General features: G+C 34.9%; 3 protein-coding genes across 4 annotated transcripts; 1 reads left to right on the top strand and 2 right to left on the bottom strand.

Annotated features, from left to right (window-relative positions):
- Positions 1–5,163: 5,163 nt before the first annotated feature.
- On the bottom strand, positions 5,164–6,972 carry LOC105774892 (berberine bridge enzyme-like 4). Its single transcript, XM_012597463.2, has one exon. The coding sequence runs from the start codon at positions 6,925–6,927 to the stop codon at positions 5,314–5,316; it is 1,614 nt and encodes a 537-aa protein (XP_012452917.1). The 5' UTR covers positions 6,928–6,972; the 3' UTR covers positions 5,164–5,313.
- Positions 6,973–9,374: 2,402 nt separating this feature from the next.
- Positions 9,375–11,153, top strand: LOC105775114 (berberine bridge enzyme-like 21). Its single transcript, XM_012597644.2, has one exon. The coding sequence runs from the start codon at positions 9,397–9,399 to the stop codon at positions 11,098–11,100; it is 1,704 nt and encodes a 567-aa protein (XP_012453098.1). The 5' UTR covers positions 9,375–9,396; the 3' UTR covers positions 11,101–11,153.
- On the bottom strand, positions 10,617–15,919 carry LOC105776673 (probable pre-mRNA-splicing factor ATP-dependent RNA helicase DEAH5). Of its 2 annotated transcripts, XR_001128053.2 has the most exons (3): positions 12,678–15,919; positions 11,570–12,041; positions 10,617–11,020 (listed from the first exon to the last, which is right to left on the bottom strand). XR_001128053.2 is itself a non-coding variant. In XM_012599498.2 (2 exons), the coding sequence occupies exons 1-2, from the start codon at positions 15,836–15,838 to the stop codon at positions 11,648–11,650; spliced, it is 3,555 nt and encodes a 1,184-aa protein (XP_012454952.1). In that variant the 5' UTR covers positions 15,839–15,919; the 3' UTR covers positions 11,360–11,647. The 2 variants fall into 2 exon arrangements, 1 of the variants encoding a protein (XP_012454952.1); XM_012599498.2 differs by lacking the exon at positions 10,617–11,020 and having other exon boundaries at positions 11,360–12,041.
- Positions 15,920–17,407: the final 1,488 nt, after the last annotated feature.

Here is a 17,407-nt window from a genome sequence, read left to right on the forward strand (position 1 = left end):
ACCCAACCTATGTTTGGTTCAACTTTTAATTAGATGGTTTAATTGAATTTTAAAAGGAAATTAAGATTATAAACTAAATTTTATAAAAATAGAATAGATGTATATACAAACATGATAAGATATTTAACTTTTTTTTTTGGGTACATACCCTTTTATCAGGAGAGTACAATTTAAAAGTTAGGGTGTAGTACCTGAGGACTGGTAGAGGCCTCAGCTTTTTTTAAATGATTTTTTTTATTTAGGTCTTTTATAATTTTTAAAATTTGAATTTAATAAAGATAAAATGATAAAAATTTGATTTAGCCTTTTAAAAATTATAAATATATAAGCAATTAACAATGTGAAGTTGCATTTTTACTATCGTAAAGTTTGCAATTTAATTTCGGTCCGTCCTAAAAATAATTTCTAGCTTTGCCCCTGATTCTTGACCTCTCAAAATAAAAAAATTTGTCTGTTTAGTCTCCTCTAAAATAGTTGAATTATAAATTAATATATGATAAAATTATACTTTGATCCCAAAAAATAAAATAAAAAATTCTTTCTAGTCTCTTAAAAATAATGAAATTGTAAATTAATAAGTGATAAAATTATTTTTTGGCCTCTCAAAAATTTATAATTAAATTTTAGCCTCTAAAAGAATTTCTAGACCCTTGCCTTTGAGAAGAAAGAGCAAATCATTATCTCCCACACACGTAAGAAGGCGATCCCTATGACTTGAACCCACAATGTGAACAAATCATTGCCATGCACAAATAGGAATCTTGCGACTTGAACGGACAATATGAGATGTAAGGTGAAGACTCATAACCAATAAACCAAATGTTGGAGTTCAATGAGATATTTATATAATATAATTATTAGGGTTTTTTAAATTTTATATTATAAATTTTTTATTATTTATTAATATTATTAAGCTCGAATTTAACTAAATTAATAGCTCGAGCTCGACTCAATAATTATTGAATCAAGTTTAAATTTTCTTAAGTCGAACTCAAGTAGTTTGCGAATCCTAATGTCTCATTTATACTCTTATTTCAAGTTCTCCAACTCTCCCAAAAACACTTTTTGTGTGTGTATGAAAATGACGGAACCCTTTCAGGAAGAGTACATTGCCATCTATCCTATGATAAAGTTTGCCGGTAGTAGCTCCTGCTTGAATTCACGCTGTCTCAGTCGACATATCGATGTCTATAGAGTTTTGGTTGAACATATCGAGCATAATAAACAAGACGCCAGAAGTTTACGAAAGTCCCTCGAAATCATGACCACCACTTCGAATCCTTAGTTGAAAATCATGTTGCTTGGCGCAAATGATAGCGGCTTGTGCATGAGATGAATGTAGAGCAGTTATAATGGCAACCGATCTAGAAGTTGCTGATAATAAGGGTCGAAGATTGCTAGCACATAATTGGTATATATATTGAAAAGATGAATTGTTAGGGAGTTAATATTGCATCGCATTTATTGGACACGTTGCAGACACTTAGACGAGAATCAATGAGCAATCGAAGAAGAGCCAAAACATGCTCGACGTTGGGACAAGGAGCGTCAGCTTGTTAGGACAACGCGACGGACAACGTCATGACGAGGCAAATGAGACATTGTGACATCACGATGTATTCTCCTATTTGGCAACCGCATTTTATATTTCAAACAGAACTTCTTCTCTTAGTTAGATTCTGATTATTTCAGGAATATTTTAGTATGATTAGAACTTTAATCTTAGCCTATTTAAAGGGGCTATCGTATCCTTATTTTGACAAGCCAATGAGCAATGACTTTTCTTTGAGGGTTGCATATGAGTTTTGGTGAAGTTTCGTGGATGGAGATAATTTTGTTCCCAAGTTAAGACTTTGTTTTCGGGGTTTAGGTTTTTATGTTTAGTACATTTAAGTTTATTTTCTTCATATTGTACTCTCGTTTGTTTACTCATTTAATGAAAAATCAAAGCATCCTTTACTCGTGGTTTTTATTTCTTTGAGGGCTTTCCACGTAAAATATTTGTGTTCATTCTTCTTTGTGTTTTCTGTTTTGTTGTCTATACGGGTCAAGTCCCAACATTTTGCTTTTAAACATTATGCGACAATGTTCTATTTATTTAAAATTTTCATTTTAAATTTAGCTACATAAGATTTGATGTGTCGATAGTTAAATTAATGGTTTTAATAACAAAATGACCTGATTTATACAATCTCGATCTTTTAAGATGCAATTAGAATGTTTTGAAGTTTGGGACCAATTTAGAATGAAAGTTTGGGGATGTTTAGTACAATTAACCCTACATAAAATTAATTGATTTCAAGAAAATTCAAGAATTAATGTTAAAAAAAAGAAAATTTAAAATTTTATATATTTTTATTCTTTAAAAAATAGATTTTATAAAATTAAAATTTTATATTTGGGTCAAATAAAAATTAATATATATGGAAGAAAGTCGAATGAAGATTTTATTCAATTTAAGAACAATTTAAAAAACAAAATGAAATTTCTTTATTGAAAAGTCTTAGAAACAAGTTATAGAAAGGTGGCCCAATCATAATCTTATGAGTAACAAGTCACCCAAAATTCAGAAAATATCCAGGTTCGCTTAAAATCATCACCACAATAAGCTCTTGCAAACTCCTAATAAATATAGATTCACCAAAGCTAGAAAAGCACATAATAGAAACTATAGAGAGAAAAATAATGATCCCTATGGAAACGGATAGAAAATGGATCATGAACTTAGTGTCATTAATTACCACAAATACAACAAGCTTTGGGTCACCAAATCTTTTTCAATAATTCCTAATCTACTGTGGTCACTAAACTAACTATAAATACGATTAAGGCAAGTGTACCTATCGAACAATAGTATAGCTGTGGCGAGTAGAGAATATGGTATCCATAAGGACTAAAAGTGCTAGTAATTACCGTTTTTCTATTATTTAGTCGACAAATTGGAATGATTGTTTTTAATCTAAAATTACTAGACTAATCTAACTAAGAATGCAACAGAGAATGAAATAGGAAAATAATCAAAGATAACCAATGAGATAGACAATACCCAGGAAAGAATCTACCTAAACTTCACCTATTATTATGAATCTGAATTAAACGATTTATTCACTTACGTCTTGATCCGTAGAAATCCTTAAATTATATTAATATCTCTTTCGAGAGTAAGAACAACTGACTCTAGGTTGATTAATTGAAATCTCTTTCTAATTAAAACTCCTATTGTCGCATTAACTCAATCTATGGATTCCCCTATTAGATTTGACTCTAATCTGGTAGATTTATGTCGTCCTATTTTTAGGATTGCATGCAACTCCACTCAATTATGCTAAATCTACTCTTAAACATGAACTTTTGCTCCACTGAAATAAGCACATTAAACATGAATTAATATCGCAGAAATATTAAAATAAAAATTAAGCATACATAATTGAGAACAAGAATCAAGTATTTATCATATAAATTAGAAATCAAATAATAAGATTCATCATAGGTTTCATACTCCCTAGGTATCTAGGGAATTTAGTTTATAATCCTGAATAGAAACATCTCAAAGTGAAGATAACCACATGACATAAAGAAACTTAATAAAACTTTAAAAGAAATTAAATAGAGATCTTTGATCTTGAGGGAGATTCGCTTCTGAGTTGATTCCGATGGCGTTCTTCGGGTGTTTTCTTCAATCTTCTCTGATTGCTCCCTTATGTCTTCTTCTAATGGGTATTTATAGACTTTAGAATGCTCATAAAAATTGGGTTTTTTTGCGTATTTGGGAAGTAGGATGCGAAATCGACACGGGCTGGCACATGAACGTGTGACCAGCCTATGTGGCTCACACGGGCGTGTGCCTAGCCCGTGTGGCTCCTAAAAATAGCTCTTTTTGTCCGATTTTAGCTCATTTTTTCGCTCCTTTTACTCCCAAATGCTCTCCTAAGTATAGAAACATGAATTTAAAGGATTAGGAGCATCAAATTTACTAATTTTTATAATTAATCATTCAAAAACGTATTAAAAATGGAATTAAACTATGTTACTTTTATAGCTTATCATCTACTTTTTCATAACTTAAAAACTCACCATCATTACAACTTACATAGCATCCATTGTCGCAATCAACAAACCCCGAAATCCAAATCAAATGACCTTGAATATTTGATAACCATCCATAGTTTCAGTCATTTTACGAATGCTTTCTGTAGTTCCAACTTATACCGAGAGTCGTATTATCAATAGATCAATATTACCTAATAATCACAACCATCATCCAAACAAGCCAACATCTCACAACATTATAGATCCCTAAAAGTTCCAAAATAGCATACACATGATGGTGTCATGGATCACAAATCAAAACTAGAGATGAATGCACACAAAATGTCGCATGGATGTGAACTGATTAAATGAAGTTCATTTGACTCACCTAAACTGACCTGATTTGTGGAATATGTAATTTTTCAAAGTATTAGAAACACTTTGAGAGCATGTATCCAAACACTTGGTGCGTTTAGTTTTCTTGTAGCTTATTTTAAGAGTTAGACTAACTTAAACAAATTAATAATAAATTGACGTACGTACGTTCATTTCCTTAGCAGCTAAATGTTGTATTTAATTGGTTTTTAGACACTTTAAAAGCATGTACCCAAACACTAAAATTACTTTCATTTTTGGACATGTTTTTGGTACAAAGTTAATTGCATTTAATTGTTTCTAAAGTATTTATTTACTAAAAAATGTTCAAAAAAGTTTGATATTATCTACATTACGTGACATTCGGGTCATGTAAAGAAAAAAATATAGAAAAGTCAAAATCAAGATCCAGAGAATTTTAATTTTTTAACTTAATCACTCATCTATTTTAAAATTTATTATTTTATCGTATAAATAGTGAAATTAGGTTACACAAATAAAACTACATATATTATTATTTAAAAAATCTCAAAATTAATTTTGGTGTAATATGAAATGACGTACATAAACTTTTATAAATGAAATTTTGATTTAATTCAAATTTCACAAACTATTAATATCTTTATTAATACATAATAATTTTTCGTTTTATATTACTTATATATTCAATTTAAAATTAAATTAATGTATTTATTTTTAAAATATATATAATCAAATCAAAATTAAAATTTTATGTATATATTTAATCAAAAAAAAGTATATATAAATTATATCACCTTATTAAAGTTCATAAATAGTTTTAAGAATAATCACTATTGTACATCAAAGAAACAAACGAGATTAAGAAATAAAAACATACACACTGAACTTACGTAAAAAGATAATTGAGAAGATATTTCATATATTGTTTTAATGAGATGGCGGCGTTGGCAAAGGGGGTATGCTTTGTTCGTTCTTGAAGAAATTCTCAGGGTCTATCTTGGCTTTCACACCCACCAGCCTCATGAAATTGTTCCTGAAATACTTTGCCCCGTATTCCTTCGCAACCTCAAAATCCGTCTCGCCGCTTTCGTTGCTACCGATGTCGAGGTCTCGGTAATTGAAAAACGCTTCCCTCGGGTTGCTCGACGCATACGGCGCCATCACATTGTACAACCTCCTTGACATCTCCACATAACGCCCTGTGGCGTTGATCCCTCCGTCGGACTCGGACCATTGGATCCCGTACTGTGCCTTGAAGAGGTTCCCTCTGCGGTGCGCAAAGGCTGTCTCCGACTCCGATATCTCCTCCATTCGCCCACCGTAAGGATTAAATTGCACGAATATGTCTTCAATGTCCATCAACACTTGCCATAAGGTCTCTAACCCTTGTTTGGGAATCACTGCTTTGTAGTAATCGGACTTGGTCTTGTAAAACACTCGGTCTACTTGAACTCTATTAAGCAACACATCAATGGAGGTTCCATTGGGGAAACCCGCCCAATTTAAGGCCGATTCGACCCAACTCATCTCCGAACAATCATTTCTGGTCAAACCCAATTCAGGGAATCTTACGTTCATTAATCGTAAAAGCCCATCAGCTTGTCCCAGAAAATGGCCGATGAATGAAACCGTAACAGTTTTATTGTTGCCGCCATTGTTGATAGGCACAAGCTGGAGTCTAATGAAGAGATCTTTGGGCAGTTTAGGGGCAACTTGTTGCCAACGATAAGCCAGCTCCGTTGCGCCTTGTTCCAAGGTCCTTTGCACGGTGAAAATAGTGACCCTAGGTGGGACACGAACCAGCTTGATCCGCCATGAAAGGATGATACCGAAGCTAGTAGTTCCACCGCCTCTTATAGCCCAAAACACGTCTTCCCCCATTGATTTACGGTCAAGGATTCGACCATTAGTGTCGATCAATTGTGCATCAATGACATTATCAATGGAAAGCCCGTATTTTCTCATTAAAAATCCATACCCACCTCCACTGAAGTGTCCACCAATGCCTAGAGTGGTACATACACCAGATGGGAATCCATGGACATCGCTTTTCTGGGCTATACTATAATAAAGTTCGCCGGTAGTAGCTCCGGCTTGAACCCATGCCGTCTCGGTTTTCATGTCGATATCTATAGACTTAAGGTTGAACATATCGAGGATAACAAACGGGACGTCGGAAATATACGAAAGTCCCTCGTAATCATGTCCGCCACTTCGAATCCTTAGTTGAAAACCATGACGCTTAGCGCAAATGACCGCAGCTTGTGCATGGGATGGATGTAGAGCGGTGATAATAGCCACCGGCCTTGAAGTCGCAGATAATAAGATTCGAAGATTGTTAGCACGTAATTGATAAGTAGATTGGAAAGATGCATTGTTGGGAGTCAATATAGCGCCAGCAATCGAGACAGAATGGTCGGAATGTTTAGGAAGGCATTGAAGAAAAGCATCGAAATCGACCGGATCGTAAGATGCCGCGGATGAAATAGAGAGCAAAACGAAAATCGAAACTATGAAACATATGTAGCTTGAAGCTATCATTTTGGAAATAATGTGAAGAGATATGGTAATGGTGCATTGTTGTTATGGTATATATAATGGTGAAGGTGTGGCATTTGGATCAAATTGGAAAGCTTATCTAAATGTGTGAAAGGTTTAGAAAGCATGCGACTTATAAGACTTTTCAATAACGCAGTTCAATTCAATTTTGTTTTATTTTATTATTTTATAAATTTTTCGTTTGACCAAAATATAATACATTCAATCATTCTTGAAATCAATTAAATTTTCTGATTAATAGTAATAAGTTCCGTTCAACTTTTAATTATTGCTCTATAATAATATTATTATTATTCATGGTCAACCAGATTTACTGCATATTTTCCGCTACTCGTATTATTTTGGCCAACTTGGATATACATTGGGTATAATTCTGAATTTTATCCTTATACTTTACAGAAAATAACACGTTAGTCTATTTTAATTGGCGTGTTATGAAAATTGAGAAGTTAGTCTAGTTGTTGATAAGCAAATAAAATTAAATAGTTGATTTTCGTTAAATTATTGAACACAAGTTGATGTTCAAGTTTATATATATATATATGTGTGCGGTCTACCAAATAGTCGATTAAGTCTTAACTCGATTGGCATGAGTATTATTGTCAATGTAAGAGGACGTATGTTTAAATACGCTGAAACCCATTATTTTCCTAAAAAAAAAATTAAGTTTGGAATATAATATTCAAACCTTTGAGCCTCATAAAATTGAGACAATAATTTCTGAATTTTCATAAATTAGGCCGCCAAGTTAATATATATGGTGCAGAAAAGGAATTATTCAAGCCTCCCAATCACATTAAATTGAATTGATTTTTATCTTAGTTTTGACATTAAAACAAATATGAAAGAAATGGTTTTTGGTCTTACTTTTCGTATTATTATTATTATCCATTCAAACTAAATTATTTGAACAGTCGAGTTGAATTTTATTAGAAAAATTGGCTTCAACTTTTGTAATATAAAATAGGTATTAATGAAATTACCTTATAAGAATTATTGATTATTTTTATTTACTTAAAATTTATATAAAAAGTATTTATGAAAAGAGTTTAAAACACTATCAAATAAGGTTTAAAATTCATAACACAAACTATTCAAAAGAAAACAACCCTTAAATATTTTAATTGTATAACTAAAATTTAATAAAATCTGATAAATTTTGTTGAATATTTATGACATTTCTTGGAAGAAATAAATTTCAAACTTTTATTACACGTCAGCAGCGGAAGAAATATGTTGAAATTTAAATTTAATAGAAAAAAATAGAATGTTGAATAAAAGTCATAGATGTATATACAAACACGATAACATTTTTAATTTTTTTTATATCAGGGCCAATTTAACAGCTGGGCAGAGTTTTTCACCTCCCAAAACAAAAATGGTTTGTTTTGTCTATTCCAAAATAGTTGAATTATAAATTTATATATTAATCCTAGAAAATAAAATTAAAATTAATAAATTAATAAATGATAAAATTATATTTTGGCCTTTAAAAATTTATATATCCTCTAAAAAAATTTTAAATTCACACTTGTCTTTGATAAGAAAGAACAAATTGAACAAATCATTGTCTTACACACACACACACACCATAAGAGTGTCATTGATTGTTGGATGCCATTTTATTTAAGACAAGACCGGAAAAAAATTAAACAAATGTCACATGAAATAGTTATAATTAGAGAAACTTACCACATCGACTCAATCTGAGTTCAATGTGACTTAATTTATTGACGCTTAAAATCAAATTTGTGAGCCAAAAATTTCTTCTTTTTATAATATTTTTACAATATTTTAATAAATAAAAGCCTTTGTGGCTAATTGTTGGTGATTTGATAGCATGAACACCTCTACACTCCTTGTTTGGATATTTTGTACTTAAATTTAATTTCAAAGTTCAATTTGATACTTATATCAAACGACATCATATATTCCAGTGAATGTTTGATATATATGCTCTAGTAAAAGAATCATAGATAATTAGGATAAATAGAAGTCTCAAATACCAAATTGGTACAAAAAACCCTCAAGTATCAAATTAAAAAAAGAATTAAATACAAAAATAAACATTTGAAGCCAAACTCAAGTATAAAACTGAAATAAATAGAAATATTAAATACCAAATTAAATATTGATACCAAACATAAATACCAAATAATACATGAACCCTTTCAAATTTAGTAACAAAATTAGAATGCATAAAATCATTCATTTAAGTCGGTTTATCTCTATCTATTACAGCTGCTCTTTTTTTCTTTGGGTGAATCGCAGTTCAACCGATGTCCCATGGCCATATATTAGCTACTAGAATCCACGTTTACACCTTGTGGCGGATGATACTATACGCCTTTTGTCGCATTTAGATTCCTGGTGGTTCCATTGCTATTCACAAACTCCCATCTTAAAACTCCTTTTTCATGAATGTAAATCACACCGCACCGACTACAACCAATGACGCCGCCATTGTCACCACCATCGCTTCTTCCTCTCTTACTTGTAGCTTTCAACATCTGCTTCTCACTGGCAGCATCCAATTCCGTTTATGAATCATTTGTTCAATGCCTGAAAACCCGTTCTAACTCATCGGATAATATCTCCGACATTGTTTACTCTCACTCCAATGCTACATATGAAACCGTTTTGGAACAGTATATTCGCAATGCTCGTTTCAACACTTCTTCAACGCCAAAGCCTGTGATCATCATTACACCTTTGACGGAATCCCATGTCTCAGCTGCCGTTATATGTTCCAACAATATTGGGTTTCAGCTTAGGATTCGGAGTGGCGGCCATGATTTCGAGGGGCTCTCTTATGTGTCTGACCAACCCTTTTTCATCCTCGACATGTTTAATCTTCGTTCAATATCGATTAACATGGCGGATCAATCAGTTTGGGTTCAGTCCGGTGCAACGCTTGGGGAACTTTACTATAGGATTTGGGAAGAGAGTAAAGTTTATGGATTCCCTGCTGGGGTTTGCCCCACCGTGGGTGTTGGTGGTCATATCAGCGGTGCTGGTTATGGTAACATGGTGAGAAAATATGGTCTCTCAGTGGACTATGTGGTGGATGCCAAGATAGTTGATGTTAATGGCAATATCCTTGATAGAAAAGCTATGGGGGAGGATCTCTTTTGGGCTATCAGAGGTGGCGGAGGAGCTAGTTTCGGGGTGATTCTAGCTTTCAACATCAAGCTCGTTGACGTCCCCGAAACGGTGACGGTTTTCAAGCTCGAAAGAACCTTGGAACAAAACGCTACAGATGTTGTTTACAAATGGCAATCCGTTGCTCCCACAACAGATGACAATCTGTTCATGAGGATGCTGGTGCAGCCAGTTACATTAAACAAGCAAAAGACCATCAAGATTTCAATCATGGCATTGTATTTAGGGGATGTCAATAGTGTTGTTCCTTTGTTGGTTGAGGATTTCCCTGAATTGGGTCTTGTAACAGAGGATTGCTTTGAGATGAGTTGGATTGAATCAGCTCTATGGTGGGCTAGTTTTGGCAAAGGAACTTCACCTACTGTGTTGCTTGATAGAGAATCTTACCATGTGAAGTTCATGAAGAGGAAATCTGATTACGTGAAGACCCCAATATCAAAAGATGGGCTGCAATGGCTTTGGAAGAAGATGATTGAATTGGAGGAACCAGGGTTGGTTTTCAATCCATATGGAGGAAAAATGAATGAAATAAAGGAAACAGAGACACCATTCCCACATAGAGCAGGGAATTTGTTTAAGATACAGTATTCAATAAACTGGAAGGATATGGGAATTGAGGCTGACAAAAGGAGCAGAAGCCTGGTGAATAGGCTTCACAGTTACATGACCAGCTTTGTGTCTAAAAACCCAAGGAGTGCTTATTTGAACTATAGGGACCTTGATATTGGCATCACCAAGAATTGGAGCTATCAAGAAGGTAAAGTTTATGGAGAGAGTTACTTCAATGGAAATTTTGAGAGATTGGTGGATGTGAAGACAGTAGTGGATCCGCATAATTTCTTTAGGAATGAACAGAGCATCCCTCCTCGTACGATCAAGGCATGGAACGAAAAAAATGAAGGGAGCATTCCACCTAGTACAAGCAAGGCATGGAACAAATCAAAACCTTATGTTATGATCATATTATTCATGGCCATAGGTCATATAATATAATGTTTTCCTAAACTCTTGTCATTTTTTTTTGTTGAAAACTCGGTATTTTGCACTTCTTGAGATGATGATGATTTCTATTTTGGCTTAAGATAGAATGCAATGATGATAAATGTGCTCAAAGAACTATATTAAACATAAACAAATATACATTTGGTCCTAATTGTTATGCTTATCAACCAAATAGCATTTCCTTTAATAATGAGTAATCTTAAGATACTCTTTTAAGATTACATAATATGCTGTTTATGATACTAACATGAAACTGAATACACTATTTATCATTTTGAATATGTTAAATATGTAATGATCTTAAAAGGTGCCCTTTAAGGCATTTGTTAGTGGTAAATTCATGGGCAACAACAATTGAGTTAGCAATAAAACACACTTTATACATAGGGCAAGGAAATAACACAAAATTGTGAACGAGTTATGATCTAGTGGGAAATGACAGTAAGTTCAGGCTTCTAACCTGTGAAACCTCAACCAAACCTCAACTTTGAACAGAGAAATACAAGGTGCGATGCAGAGCAGAGCAGACGAAAAGATATCAAGCTCGTCGTTTACTAAGCCGCCAAGAATTAGGTTCATGATATCTATCATAAAGTGGTTCAATTCGTTCTTGACGCTTCCGCTTGCTCATTTTCGTGGGATCTGCTACTTTAAAGAACCTGGGAGCCAGTTCAACCAGCCACTTGGGATCTACCACTGTTACCTCTCGCATGTACTCCTTTGTAGTCATTACCAGCTCATGGTAGATCACCCAGTCCGGTTGTCTCTGAAACAGGGCGCTGCTTGGGTGTATATAAACAGGCTGGTTCTCCACCAGTGTTCTATATCCTTCCTGCGGGTCTTTCCTAGCAGCATGGAAAAAGAACCCTGCCGTGATAGCTTTCCTGATCTTTGTAAAGTTCTTTCCGGCGCTCACTACATCCAATTTGTACCTGAAATCAAAAGCATCAGCTATCGTGTTAAAACCTGAATCACAAGTAATAACTTTTAACAACTTAAAAGGTATATTAATACTCATACTAGTGAACATAACAGATACAGACAGATGAATGAATCAAGAGAGAGAGGAACATCGGACTGGTTGATACTAATGTAGAACATCTTCACACTATTACCAATAAGAGACTACCATGATTCATAGTACAAGAGCAATAAAGAAAGTTCAGAGAATCAGAGACATTCACAATTAAATTTGCATTCACCTAAGGACAAATCCACGATCCCTAGTATATGGCACCCAAAAGTAAGAAACTTGTAAAGCAGGTAACTCAGAAATTTGCAGGTCAATTAAGCTCAAGTACTGTATATTTTGACTTGTAAAGCAACTGTAGTTGGTTGCTTGGACTTATCATTGTAGAAATAATCATATCAAATGTTAGTAAAGATTTGTTCAACTAGTGATGTCAAGAGAATGTTGAAATATAAACAATGCAAGATAGACAGCTATCAGAGACCAGGACACAGTTAAAATCATAGGACCATGAATGTTAAAGATGAACAGAACTATCAAGACCAGAAACAATTTGCAAAACCAAGATACCATAAAACCAAAAGCTAGATGAACATACTTATCCATGATGCTGAGAAGCTGTTTTCTGACATCCTGTGCCCTCCTCAAGGATCTAGACTGAACAAAATTTTCAAAACACCAAGGTCCTGAAAAGTTCTTTGCTTTCCAAGCTTCATATACAGCAAGTAGAGTCAAATGATCTCCTTCAGGCTGGAAAAACTTGGCCCTCTTCTGATCAGCCTGAGCTTGCTTTTCCCTTGGCCTGTAGAAGATGTTACCTGTTTGGATCATTGCAATAATTGTCAATATCTCATCACTACACCCGAGGTCCACGCTGGCCAGTAACATCTTGGATAGTGGAGGATCAAGAGGAAATTCTGCCATTTTTCTACCCAATTTAGTCAAAAGTCCCTCCTCATCAAGAGCCCCTAGACTGTATAATTGCTCCATGGCAGAAATGAGAGCTTGGGGTGGAGGGGGATCCATAAAATCAAAAGAAAGGAGATCATTTATGCCCATGGCCTTCATTTGTAGTGTTATCGTGCCAAGATTAATCCTCTGGATTTCAGGAATTGTGGTAGGTGACATCTCATTTCGATATGCACTTTCAGTGTATAAGCGGTAGCATTTTCCAGGTCCAGTACGTCCAGCACGCCCAGCACGTTGCTTTGCTGATGCTTGTGAGATTGGTGTTATGATTAGGGAATCAAGCCCTTGCTTTGGATTATAAACATTTTGTTTTGCAAAACCAGGATCAACCACGTAGAATATTCCATCTATAGTTAAAGAAGCCTCAGCAATATTGGTTGCCACCACCACCTTCCTTTTCCCTGGAGGTGCAGGATCGAAAATCCTAGACTGCATTTCACTAGGAAGGGCACTATAAACTGGTAAAATAATCAACTCTGGAACATTTTTACCTAGCCCTTTCATCCTCTCGTAAAGAGACTGGCATGCAAAATCAATTTCCTCCTGACCAGTCAAGAAGAGGAGAATGTCACCTTCAGGTTCAGTCAAGTGTATCTGCAGGACTGTTATCAAAGCAGCATCTAGGTAGTCACTCTCAGGCTGTTTCGTATAGAGTATCTCCACAGGAAACGTTCTCCCAGGAATTGTGAAAATATTACAGTTGAAGAAATACCCTGAAAACTTCTCCGCATCCAGTGTAGCAGATGTAACAATCAGACGAAGATCAGGCCTCCGTTTCACAAGCTGCTTCAATAACCCAAAAAGGACATCAGTATGAATTGTACGCTCATGTGCTTCATCAAGCATAATGACCGAGTATTGAGAAAGATTCTCATCAATCAGAATCTCCCTTAGAAGCATGCCGTCAGTCATGTACTTGATGACAGTATCTGGTCCAGTACAATCTTCAAAACGAATAGCATAACCAACTTCCTCCCCTAACCGACAACCAAATTCCTCAGCTACCCTCTTCGCCACAGACATTGCAGCCACCCTACGAGGTTGAGTACATCCGATCTTACCCCTTGTAGTGTACCCAGCCTCAGCAAGGTACTGGGTTACCTGTGTAGTCTTACCTGAACCAGTCTCACCAATGACCACCAGTACCTGATTATCATGGACAGCTTGAACGAGTTCTTTTTTCAGTTTATAAATGGGAAGGCTCTGCCTCTGCTCTTGAATTGAAAGTTTAGACCTCTGTCCAAAAGTCAAAGCTTTTCCATAAGCATCCTTCTTCCATTCAGGCATATCATATGCTGACAATCCAACACCTCTAAGCTCCTGCGCAAGATGCCTCTCACCAGTCTCTGGCATTGGGTCTTCCCAAGGACGATTAAGATCCTTTGGAATTGAATCCAGCATTGTCCTCTGCTGCTGCTCTCGTACTTCTCTCCGTTCCTTAATAAGTGCAGACTGGAGAGCAGCGGCACGACTCAAGGACCCTTCTGGATTTTTAAATATTTTTACCGGTGACATATCGACAGAGTACCTAGTCTGCCCTTGTAAAAAGGCAGGTTCATCCTCATTCATCTCAATCTCCAACTCTTCCTCGGCACCCTCTTCTTGATAAAGCATTCCATCTCCGTCCTCGTCATACATGGGATACTCATCTAGGCTCAAAACACCAGAAGCAATCAACTGTTTGGCTTCCCACCTCTCCGGTGAACTCATTCTCTTCAAAGGCCTACGCGATGGGGCAGCATCCTCATCCTCTAGAATCCTAATCCCTGAAAGACCAGTTCTTGTCACAGGCCCTTCTTTCCCCCCTGAAGGATTGGTTCTAAAGGCATCATCATCTGAACTCTTCTTCAATGGCAGCAAATCTCTACCAGTATTCTGATCAACATCTCTCATAGACAAACTCAACTTCTGACCTGAAATCGAAATTACCTTCACATAAACCTCCTGATCCCGTTTCACAACATCTTTAGCATTGGGAATCCTTCTACTAGCCATCTGGGAAACATGAACCAAACCCTCCTTTCCCCTTAACTCATTCAACTGAACGAAACAACCCGAATCCATCACTCTCGAAACCCTCCCCTTGTATACCTTATACAATTCAGGCTCATTATCCCTATACTTCCCATTACTCCTCCTTCCCCCATCTTCATCACGTTCTACATTATCCCGGTCCCTGTTTCTGCCCCTATTCCTATAATCCCTGTCATCCTCATTATCCCGGGTTCGATTCCTATTTCTTCCTCGAATGCCATAATCTCTCCTATCCTCCTCCTCCTCCTCCTCCTTATATCTATCTCTATGCCTACTCCTATCTCTGCCCCTATCTCTATCCCTATGCCTATCTCTGTCCCTCTTATCCCTATCCCTATCCCTATCCCTATCCTTGTCCTTCCTATCTCGCATCTCCATCTCAATTTCCTCCTCTAGTTCTTTGGCTCTATCCTTATCATCAGCAATCGCTAAAGCTTTAAATTTAGACTTCTTACCGTCACCGGTGTTTTCCGCCTTGGAATCCTTGTCGGCGGCTTTGGGTTTCGGAGGCAGGATCGCGTGGATAATAGTGAGAAGCGTGCGAACGAAGTAATCGGGCAACTCGGCACCGTTTTCTTTGAGCTTGGCATCGAATTCATCGACAGTGTTAGAGTGACGGCCCATGTCGGTGATGAATTCGGCCAAAACCTTATCGGCAAACCCAACATGGCTCTCGAGCTCGGAACTGACTTTGGAGACGAGAGAGAGATATTCGAGTTTCTTCAAAGCATCGTCCTGGGCAGGCGATGATGCCATTGACTGTTTACAGAGTTTTTTTTTTTTTTTCTCAATGGATTCTTTTACAATGGCTATAGGCTTTGGGAATTTTGAGCTCTTTGCTTGTCACGAGAATTTCTCATTTGATCATTTTTAAAATATATATATAAATTTATAAATTCATAAAAAAATATAAGAAATCTAATATATATATATATATATATATATATATATATATTTTAAAATATAAAATATATATTTCCTAATAATTCTCAAATCAAAATTTTTTAAAAAACCAGTTCGAAATTTTTATTTAATATGATTATATTTATTAGGGCGAAATGAACCACAATTTCAGTGTAATTGTATTTATTTAAACAAATGTATATGAGTAAATAAAATTAAATTCATTATAAAAATAAAACATTGAAATAATAATAATTAAAATAAAGTATTAAAAACACAATTAAACTCAAACCCAAAAAACCATAATCAAATTGATAATAAAAAATATTTGAACATTACCGAAATATAGATGTGGATAGGTCATAGGAGTCGGCCATTATTTACCTTTAACATTTATCAATTAAATCGTTGGAACTTCAATGTAAATTCCTTTCTTTTTCGAAAAGAGATTATTACATCATATAAAGTTAAAATATTATCATTAATTAATATAAAAATGTTGCACAACTAAAATATGAAGGGTTCTTGTAAAAGAGTCAACATATTTTTTTCCCTTTCATATTGTAGAGGAATATTATTCACTCAGACTTTCTCGATCATAAAACTGCATAATTGTAGTGACATTCACTTCAATCTCTAGATGGGTAATATTTTCTTTTGGCACAAGAAGAATAAAAGCATAACTAAACTAGGCGAGGCCAAGTCATTCTAGAATATTTATCGTGCAGCAAAACTTTGTTCCTCGCGTGAGTGTGGAGAGAGTAGCAACTATTTTGTATTTTGAGATTTTTCTTAAATTTTAATTTAATTCCAACCTTAATTTGCAGTTTTAATATTTTTGGATTTACTTTACCCTTTTATGATATTTTTTGACAATCCTTTTATGTTTTTTAATTATTAATACTTTTGTATGTATATGGTAAAGATTGAATTTATTGTATAATAATTTTACTTATGTTTAAAAAATTAGTTATTACTAACTAATATAATAATATTCGTATTGCGACATTAATACTTTTATAAACTCATCATAATTAATATAACATTGGGTGTTTTTATATATATAAGGTACAGTCCACTGATGTGATGTACTAGAGGTAACTACTCAAAATACGAACTAATTAATCATTGAAATAATAAAATGAAAAATTAGCGTGGCGCAAACAACGGATGACATGAGCCGAACTCTTTCATGTCCATTTTAGGGTTTGTGTTCGAGGTTAGTGGTTGTCCCTTTCAACAATTTCGTCTCCAAGGTTTAAGCCCATGTCCTCTTCTTGAGAGTGCAATGTGTCTTACCATTGCACCCAACCATTTGTTTGTATTTGCATTACAATATTAATACTTTTATAAACTCAGCATAATTTTTTTTGAACAATCTCATTACAAGTTCGGATCATATCTGCTCTTTTCGATACGATG

The sequence above is a fragment of the Gossypium raimondii genome, chromosome 10, assembly GCF_025698545.1.
Source record: "Gossypium raimondii isolate GPD5lz chromosome 10, ASM2569854v1, whole genome shotgun sequence".
Taxonomy (NCBI): Eukaryota; Viridiplantae; Streptophyta; class Magnoliopsida; order Malvales; family Malvaceae; genus Gossypium; species Gossypium raimondii.